General features: G+C 37.1%; 1 protein-coding gene across 1 annotated transcript in view; it reads left to right on the top strand.

Moving 5' to 3' along the window:
* The window catches only part of SLIT2 (slit guidance ligand 2), a 407,535-nt gene extending 398,041 nt beyond the window's left edge, over positions 1 to 9,494 (top strand). The window contains exons 34-36 of the mRNA XM_026648011.1: positions 1,969 to 2,257; positions 6,361 to 6,572; positions 7,652 to 9,494. Of these exons, the coding sequence (XP_026503796.1) occupies positions 1,969 to 2,257; positions 6,361 to 6,572; positions 7,652 to 7,893 (743 nt within the window). The 3' untranslated portion in view covers positions 7,894 to 9,494. The remainder of the gene's footprint in view (positions 1 to 1,968; positions 2,258 to 6,360; positions 6,573 to 7,651) is intronic.
* The last annotated feature ends 766 nt before the right edge of the window (positions 9,495 to 10,260 follow it).

Genomic DNA, 10,260 nt, shown 5'->3' with positions numbered 1-10,260 from the left:
TAACAAAAAAAAATCCACATTTGTAAGCTGAGTGTAGTTTGTAATGAGCGCAGTTATATAACAAAAAAAATCTACATTTATAAGTTACACTTTCATGAGATTGCACTACAGTACTTGTATGAGGTGAATTGAAAAATCGTATTTCTTTTGTTTATAATTTTTACAGTGCAAATATTTGTAATAAAAAATAAGAATATAAAGTGAGCACTGTACACTTTGTATTCTGTGTTGTAATAGAAATCAATATATTTGAAAATGTAGTAAAACATCCAAAAATATTTAATACATTTCAATTGCTATTCTATTGTTTAACAGTGTGATTAATCATGATTAATTTTTTTTAATCACAGTTAATTTTTTTGAATTAATCGTGTGAGTTAACTTAGATTAATTAACAGCTCTAAAAATATGAATTCATCATAATGGCTGAATTCTTAAACACACAAAGGTCAGTAATTTCAGAGTGAAGGTTTCCACAGCAACTGTTCCTATGCCCACATTTGAGTATGTGGTAGGTGAGTCTTTCACTATGCTACATGTGTTCATCTCTGATTTTAGAGAAAAATTTCTTTGACTTGACTTACATTGTAATATTTGCCTGATATTATTTCACCTGTTGTAATGCACACTTGCTCTCTTCCCAGTTGCTGTGGGAACCTTCACTCAGAAATCCCTGGTTCTTATATTGCAATGTTGTGTTGGTGACTTTGTTTCATATAGTTTTGGTTGTTCCTTTTTTGTAAGGACTGGCTCTGCAGACCATGTCAAAGCAGTTAGTGTTATTTTCTTCTCCCAGCCCACATGGCTAAGAAACCAGGGAGCAGGTGCTCTCAAGGGAGGGTAGTCCATGTGCAGTCTGAGTCAGGGATGCCTAGGGAATCCTGACTGGGCCTCACTCCCACTCTGTTGCACTAATCAGACTTAAAACTGGCTTGCTTTTAATTTTTGACCAGATCAGTCCTTTTCAAACCATGGGATCATTTATTTTCAACTAGCCAGAAGTTCCGCTTTTATTTGGAGTACGCTGTGACTGCTGTAATTTATTCACCCCAGGAAGTATTAAGCATTCATGAAACATTTATTAGACCAATATGCAAGAACACAGTGTTGTATAGCAGTTCTCATTCTGAATGGAAGACCAAAAATTTGTAAGGATATATTTAATTGCAGTACATATATCTACCCTACCTCACTCCCTCTCCTCTCCCCCCCTCAGTGGCCTCTGTAACAATTGTAGATTGGAATAGAACTTACAGTTGTGAAAATAATCAGTGATATGTGAATTTTCACCTATCAAGACAACTGAACTTTTTGTGAAATTTTCACGCACAAAATTTCACATGCAAGAAGTGTGGGCCTGAATTTCAGAAGTGTTGAGCTTCTACAACTCCCAGGGACTTCAGCTGGAGTTGTGGGTGCTCAGCATCTCTAAAAATCAGATCCTATGCTAAATTTCAACACAAACTGTATTTTTAAAATAATTTGTGAATAAAAATAAAGGTTTAGAAAACAGTGTCATCTGTACCTATTAGAAATGGGTCAAAACCAGAACTTCAGACCTAAACTTTTCAGTTCTGTGAGGTTCCTATTTGAATCCCTGAATCCGAATCCATCTCTACAGTAGAGACCTTGGGTGTAATCCATAACTGAGAGAGGCCTATTTTCTGGTTTTAGTTTGCATGCTTCTGAACTCTTCAGTTCAGGATGGTAGAAATGTTGTGATCTTGTGAAATGTTCACCTTACATGGATGAAATATGTAATATTTTTTGTTGTTGCCTAACCTGAACCATACTTAAACCACATCTAGATCCAGATATTGAGCCCATCTCTGATAATTGTGTGTTCCATAGCTATGAATGGTTATTTGGGAACAGTTATTTTTAATAAATAAAAACAACAGTAAAAAAGAATACAAAACTGTTCCTACCAAACGATGTATTCATGAGCTGATGATGTTCATTTTCTAGGCATGCCTGTGAAAAACAATGTTGCAGCACTGCGCCAGTCTCCAGGCCAGAATGGCACCAGCTTCCATGGCTGCATCCGTAATCTGTACATCAACAGCGAACTGCAGGACTTTAGAAATGTGCCACTGCAAGTGGGAATTCTTCCTGGTTGTGAGCCCTGTCACAAGAAAGTGTGTGTGCATGGAACCTGCCATGCTACGAGCCAGTCAGGCTTTACCTGCGAGTGTGAAGGAGGATGGACTGGACCGCTGTGTGATCAGCAAACCAATGACCCTTGTCTTGGAAATAAGTATGTCCTTCCTCAAGACAGAGCTATAATTTAATTTTCTAATGTTAATCTGAGTGTCCTGTTATGTACATTCAATTTAAAGTTCAAACATTTTCAGCAAGATACAAATATACTGTGCATGTAGAAGTAAAAGTTACTCTGGGGTTGGATCACAGCAATGTAGTCTTTTGCGGGCTGAACTTGAAGAGCGCTCAGAAACTTCAGCTGCTACAGCATTCTGTAGTATTTGTGGAATAGCTTGGGTATGCCAATTCATTTTTAAAAAAATATTCTTAATGAGTGAAATTTCCCAGTGCAGATGGTGTGACAAAGTTTCTGTACCTCTACCTCTTAAGCCCCACCAAAGGCCATAACAGATGGTACCTAGGTACTTGTGCACATCTTCTACAATGTGAACTACATTGGTGTGAATAAGACATGAGGATTAGCATAAGAAATAATCAGGGGGTTTTACAAATGAAAACATATTCATTTCTGTATTCATAATTTTGTTAGAGTATTTCAGAAAAATGTGTTTCATTTTATAAACTGTTTCCCAGCAAGAAGTAAATACGCTAATCATAGCTATTTTTTATACTTCCATATTGTCACATGACTCAGCTGGTAGATATTTTTCCCAATGCACAGTCTAACTTCTGTGTTAAGTCGATAATCAATGATGTTAGTAACTCCTGAGTTGCAATTTTGTTTTAATATATTTTGGCTAAACTATTTTAGCTGCATATTCCTGTTGAATATTTTTCTAGATAGATAGATAGATGAATTGATATAGATTGCATCCTCACAAGGTTCTCATTGTTGGGTCATGGGCACCCAGCACAAGCCAGGTCAGGAACTCCACTAACACAAAGCTTTTTAATCACCTACTGGTCATGTACCACAATTTGCTGTTACCTCTACCCGTACAACTTTCTTGACCATAATTCGGCAAGCAACTCACTGTGAGAGCTGCAGTTGAACTTTTGGAACTGTTATCGTTGATCTCTCATTGTTGCAATTGGCTCCAAATCATGGGGCTTATTTGTTTTTCTTGTCTGCTTGTTTTTCAGTAGTCCAGCCTACATGACCTAAAACCACCATGTTCCTTTGATGTCCAGTGGATTCACTTTGTGTTTTGCTCAGATTCTGTTGAGTTGTTTTTCAGCTCCTGGGCAGAGTGATTTTTAAGTGTCCTTTTTGGCATATTCTGTGATGACACTATTGACAACTTCGAGGCTGTAGCTTAATTATTTCATCACAGTTTTTTTGCACTGACTTCAGAATGTTTCAGTACTCTGAAGTTTATAACTCTACTCCCAAAGCCACATCAGTGAAGCTTTGAAGCATTTCAGCACTTAGTGTAGTACCAAGTTCCTTGTTTTTTTTTATTCATGGGGTTTCTTTTCTAGGATGACCCTTTTCTTTGCATCTAAGGAGGAGAAAGAAAGGAAGACCCAGTGGCTTCCAGAAACAGATGCAGCTGCAAGATGTTGATCACAAATTAGCAAGTCTGCTGCATTTTGTGCTTTGGAAGTCAAATATAACATGGAAATGTCATCCATCAAGCTTTGTGTGGGGAGCACCTAAAGACCCAATTAGAGGCACCTCTGAAATAATTCTATTCGGTTCTATATGGGTTTCTATACCACTTTCATCACTGGAATGTTTCAGCAACTTCCGGTAGTGCATTAAGCGACATGACTAAAATCTGTAATGAGTGGTTTGCTCTTTCTTTCATTGTCTCCCCAAGGGGAAAACCTACATAGTGTTCTGGTTTGTTTTTTTAAGTTTTCATGTACTTTTATGTCATGTTCTTTGAATGTACGCTCCTCTGTGTGTTCATCCTGGAGAAAGCCAGGCTGAAGACATTCACCTTGCACTTGGAATGGAAGAGGGTGATGGTCCTTAGTTCCTGTGATAGTTCATTATACAATCTCAAGCCAGCCCCCAAAAAAGTTCTAACTCCTTCCCAGATGATCTTTATTCTTATGGTAGAAAGTTCCATTGTGCCTGAAAAATATAGTTGTTCACCAGAGTGCTCATCTGGAGCTTTTGGCAATATTTTAGATATGTTGGGTCCTGGCCATTGAGCGCCTTGAAGATAAGGACCAAGACACTGCACTTGACTTGATGTTTCTTCTACTCCAGTTTGGCCTGGAATGCTTCAAAGGATCTGCTGGATTCAAGACTTGGCATTGGCACAGATCCGACTACCTTTTAAATCCGGCAGATCCTCATTACTAGTTGGCTTGATGCAATTTGTATTGTCATCAAACACAACCTCTTTAGAGCATATCAGGCCTTTGACACCGTCAGTACAACATCGCAGATTGGATGTCCTAAGCTCTGGCTGTTCCTTGGATAATGAGTTGCTTCAACCAGAGGACTAAATGCAGAGAGTGCCACATGAGAGCCAGCAGCCTTGGGACACTGCTGAAGCCTTGGACCCTGTGCAGCTCAGCCTGGAAACTTCTGGTTACCACACTCCAGACACATGCAGCATTTGGAGATTACCTGAGGCTAGGGGACAGAATTGCTCCAATCATACAGGTTCAGGAATAACAGGCAGCAGGCCCAGTGCTGAGACAGGTCAGAGGTCTTGGCAGCCTGGGAGTCTTGTTTGTACTGGTGTTGAAACTCTCGGTATTGAATACATCAATGCAGGCAGAGCTGTGCTATATGCAGTTCATTTCAGCACAGCCTGCAGTGGGTTGCAGAAGGCATTGTGCTCAGCCATGGTACAAATGGTGTCAATGACTTATCCAGCAGCATTGACTTTCCTACCATGCCTTTAAGCACACCATGCTGAATCATTCATGTGGGACCTAAAGGTACAATGTGGAGATGAGCATAATTTGGTTTCCACTGATGAGTCTGGAGACAGGAAGGAGAAACATCAGAGTGATTCTGAGTTGGACTGTTGGGATTGGTTTGATCTCCATCCAGGAATCTTCACTCAAATTGTTCCCCTAGAAACAAATATATGTCCAGGAAACTAGTGTATCAAGAAGAAAGTTACAGGAAATAAAATTCCTCCTAGGAAGAAAGCCATTGACCCTGTGCCATCAAATCAAGAGGTGGCAATCAGATAATTCCTGATTCTTAAAAAGAATTAATTCCCCCTGGATTTCAGTCTGTGTTTGGTGAAATAAAATTAAAAATTGTCCTCCTGGGAAACATCATACTTCTTTGAGGGGAATGTGATGGGCTATATGCTCCAGCGAAGAACCTAGGTGACCTCGTAGATGCAGCTCAAGGCAATCTTTAAGCCCCAGAACAGGATGCAGTACATCACAAGTCTATTGGAAGGGGTTCATGAGAGCCAGGAGGGGACAGTTTGACCATGTTACAAATGTCGGGTCTCATGGCCAAAACAGTAATCATAGTACCTATGTCATGTCTTTATAAGATGCAATCTCAGTGGATGTTGAGATCCCAGTGGAAAAAGCATCACTGGCTTCTCATGCAGTCAGGAACTGGTGGGAAGGTTATAGAACCAGAAGGAATAATAGTTAGTGGTGAATGATCACTGAATTTGTGGGGGAGGCGGGCATTGTGCACAGCCACCAGGCTACCACGCCTTTAGAGGGCCAAAAAGCTTTGAGCTAGGGAGATACTGTCCTCACTTGTGTTGAGAGCCCAAAACCTCAGGCATGAGAATCTTGTGAAATGATACTTTCAAAGAAGCGAAATTACAGGTAAGTAACATTTTCTTTTCACTGTTCAAGTTTAATTCTAAGGAATTTGTTCATTTGGGGTCAGATCTTGCATTCTTTGCACGCCCAACTCTCATTAAATGTGTGGGTGCATGAGGAATGTGTATTTATTTAATTGTGACCTGTACAAGACTTCCATAACACATCTACAGTGGCTGTTTTCTGGCAATAACAGAATAGTATCCTATACTGCAGCGTATTTTCTGTAAATTTTCATATACAAAAATTATTAAAAAAACCCCGTATAAACCACTTAATTGCATCTCACTGAAAAAGTGCATTTAAAAAAAAAAGTCTCTAAGCAATTGCTTTTTTGAGTACAATCCAAAGTATTTGTAGTTAATGTTGCTTAGCCTAAACTTTGATGAATAATTTATTTTTATTCTCTTGGGCTTGTTTCCCCTGTAGATGTGTACATGGTACCTGCTTGCCAATCAATGCATTTTCATACAGTTGTAAATGCCTGCAGGGACATGGGGGAGTCCTCTGTGATGAAGAGGAAGAGTTGTTTAACCCCTGCCAGTCCATCAGGTGTAAACATGGAAAATGCAGGCTTTCCGGCCTTGGGAAACCATATTGCGAATGCAGCAGTGGATACACTGGGGACAGCTGTGATAAAGGTAAATAAGTCAGCATGCTATCATTATTTGGTGTTATAACATGAATAATCAAAACATTGCCAATCTTTTTTTTCACAATACACATTTGTGTTGTTTTTTTTTAAATACATCGTAAAGGGCTTGTCTCAGTGAGAGAAAAATCTAACAAATTTGCCCGTTAATTACATATTTACACTTTGAAGATTTTTTTCATCGTGTTTTGCTGTGAAAACATTTCTCTTTTTGCTTTTATTGAGAAGCACATTTTTGCTATATATAACTATTACCTTTTACCTGCTGTATCTTTCTGTATTTATTGTTTCTCTGTCTTCTGCAACTGAGAAGCCAAATCCAATGATTCTGCTCCTAGTTTTATCACAAACTCTACTTTTGACCTCTCAGCTTCAACTGATATATCACAGCGAATTATGCAGGTGAGATGGATGAAAACAGGATGACTTTCTCCCTTACCTTTTTCTTTTTTCCTTTTGTCTGTCAAAGCACTTCCTTTCTCCCCCCCCCCCTTTTTTTTTCTCTTACCCCAGCTGGCATTTATTTATTTTGTATTGTGCATCAGTGTGACTAGAATAGACTGGTGGAACTTTTAACAGATGTCACATTTTTAGATGGTTTTATACCTTAGTAATTTATGAAGTTAGTGGAATGTGTATAGCCTGTATTAAATAATAGACTGAATAATATTAGACTCCAGAGCTAATAAATTAAATTGCATGCTCTATGAAACATTTCCCTATGGTAAACAGAACCAGCTGCAAGCAATGTAAGAACAAAGATGTGTATTTGTGTAATAAAGATTTTATCTTCCAATTTTCTTGTAATTGTACTAACATTTTATTTATGGTTTATATATACACACAATATAAATATTACTGAAAATAAAGGGTACAAAGAAGGTAAAATTCCACATTAAGAAAATAATGCAAGAGAAATCATTTGTTTCTGATCTATAATGAAAATCAAACTCTAAAATAGCAATTGTATTTAGAAGCATGGCATCTTCTTCGCTAAACTGTGTAATATAAACCATTCTGTGACTTGCATCTTTAAATCATACATCATTTTGTTTTTGTTTTTCACAGAAATCTCTTGTCGAGGGGAACGAATCAGAGATTACTACCAAAAGCAGCAAGGGTATGCCGCGTGCCAGACGACCAAGAAGGTATCGAGACTAGAATGTAAAGGAGGATGTTCAAGTGGGCAGTGCTGCGGACCACTAAGGAGCAAGAGACGGAAATATTCTTTTGAATGCACTGATGGGTCCTCATTTGTGGACGAGGTTGAGAAGGTGGTGAAGTGTGGCTGTACAAAGTGCCCCTCCTAAATGTGTCCCTGTCACACTTGTCTTTTGAAAATGTTGTATCCTTATTGACCATGTCGGACTAATTAATGCTTCATAGTGAAAATATTTGAAATATATTGTAAAATACAGAACAGACTTATTTTTATTAAGAGAATAAAGACTTTTTCTTCATTTGCAAAAAGATTCAAGTGCTTGAACTGAGACTTTTCGTAACCGAGAGGAGCTTTGAAGAAAAAAAAAGACCCTTTAACATTGCAACAGTGATGGGAAACGTAACTGCTTTTAACATGGATTCTTCTTTATAACATGCTGAAGATAAACTGATATTATACACATATGACTTCCAACCTACAGCTTATTGATGAAAAATTTACCAGAACATGAGGCTTGTTTTTTCACTTTCATATCAGTATATTTTACTATGTTGACAGACCATACCAATTACTTAGTTATAGATGAGGAAGAGTTGTGGGTGAAGGGAATCAGATTATATTGGTTTAACAAATGTATGTGATGCATTTTGTGTGGCATAATTATTAAGCATCTGCAGAAGAGGGGGTGCCCATTTAGTGGATGGGAGAGGTTAAAATGTGAGAATCATGAAATCTCCTGACGATGTGTACTTTTATGTCAGCATGTTAGCAAAAGAAGCATACAAAAAGTGTTTATCTACCCTCTTCCAGTATTAATTTTTTTGTAATATAAATGTTAAGGGGATGATAAAATAGATTATTGATGGATAAATTAGTAATAATATGGATTTTTGTTTCTATGAGTTCTAAACAGCTCTATACAGTATTCGGGTTCATTGAGAAATATTTATTGTATCAAAGTACATTGTACTTAACCTTTTTAGGCATCCCTTTTACTGTTTTTCAATGCTTTAATATATATTAATTTATATTTGTCCTGATATTTTTGTATTTTGTTTAAAAAAAAAGAAAGACTTAAAAATCAGGATTTTTTGCAATAGAACTAACATAGCATGTCCTCTTGGGGTAAATGTGTTTGGTCTGGTTTTTTTTGTTTTTGTTTTGTTTTGTTTTGTTGTTTTTTCGTTAGCATCTCACCACTTGGTGTCTGAAACGGAAGTGATAATAGTCTGCAGTTTTCACATACAGCAGACATTCAGGACACCTCCTGAGAACTTGTAACGTATGAGAGAAAATGTCTTTACACTAGATGGCAAATGTATAGAAATAAATTTTCCCTATATATACAGTACTTACAGAAAATAAAATGGTGTGTAGAAAATGACACTAGAAAGTAGACCTTTACAAATTAATATTCCCTTGGACCTTTTTAAAAAAAAGGAAGAAAGAAAAAAGGCTGTACTATCAAGGACTGTGACTTTTTCCAAATAATAAAACTACTTTATTGCCCTAATGTTCCCCATGTTAATATGTTGCTGCTAAATTACAATGTAGAACTGGTAATGATTCATAGTGGGTTGTATTCTTCTTTCAGTAAATCCCAGGATACCCTGTAAAAAATGCAGATGTTTTTTCAATTTTATTTTTTTTATTATTTTTTTTTTACAGAAAAAGTTAGATGTACATGTGTAATGCAGTGTGCTTTGTCTTATTTGGACTGATATCAGTAATACTACTGATGTTTGTAAATTAAACAGATATTTACTTCATTAATAGCTCTTATTTGTGTTCTTCTGAGGAGTTAAATTGTTTAAAAGCTTTTAATTAAACATCTGTCGTTACAAAGAATATTTGGGGGGAAACAAAGTAAAACCCAACACCCATCTAGTGTGTTAATTACTACTTATTCTAATTTAATAGAGTACTATGTGTACCCAACAATCTAGACACATAAGTCAAAGTTCTTGCCCCAGGACCATGCAATCTTAATCACACTGATACAATACAGAGTCAGTGTTAAGCATATAAATATAAGAAGCCTATATTTTGATCAGCAAGGAGACCTCAGGTGAAAAGGGTTTTTTTGTTTTGTTTTTTGGATTTTTTTTTTAAATAAGTAAATTTGAAAGTGGAAAAGGGAAGTGAAGGTGTGTGGCACAGAAGAAACAGAATGCTGTATGGCCTGAGACAAGACAGGATAGGAAGTAGTTATGCAGAAGACTAAGAGCAATATAGAGAGCAAGAAAACAATTAGGAAGCAATGGGAGCAGAGATGTACATAGATTAAAGTTTGTCCTCAGCTCCAAGGCTTCATGCAAAATGCTTGAAAATGATGTACACAAAGGAAGCCAGAGAAAGGATTTGGGAAAGGAGGCATTATTCTGAGCAACAAGAGAATTAAAAGGTATCGGTTTTATAACTTACTAGGAAAATATCATAGGGACCATTGTGATTTTCTAGTCTGACCTCTTGTATAAAAAAAAGGACATAAAACTTCCCCAAAATAATTTCTAGA

This window comes from Terrapene carolina, unplaced genomic scaffold, assembly GCF_002925995.2.
Source record: "Terrapene carolina triunguis isolate 2854851 unplaced genomic scaffold, T_m_triunguis-2.0 Scaffold66, whole genome shotgun sequence".
Lineage (NCBI taxonomy): Eukaryota > Metazoa > Chordata > Testudines > Emydidae > Terrapene > Terrapene triunguis.
Note: the sequence above shows the minus strand (reverse complement) of the source record. Positions and strands in the feature narration are given on the sequence as shown.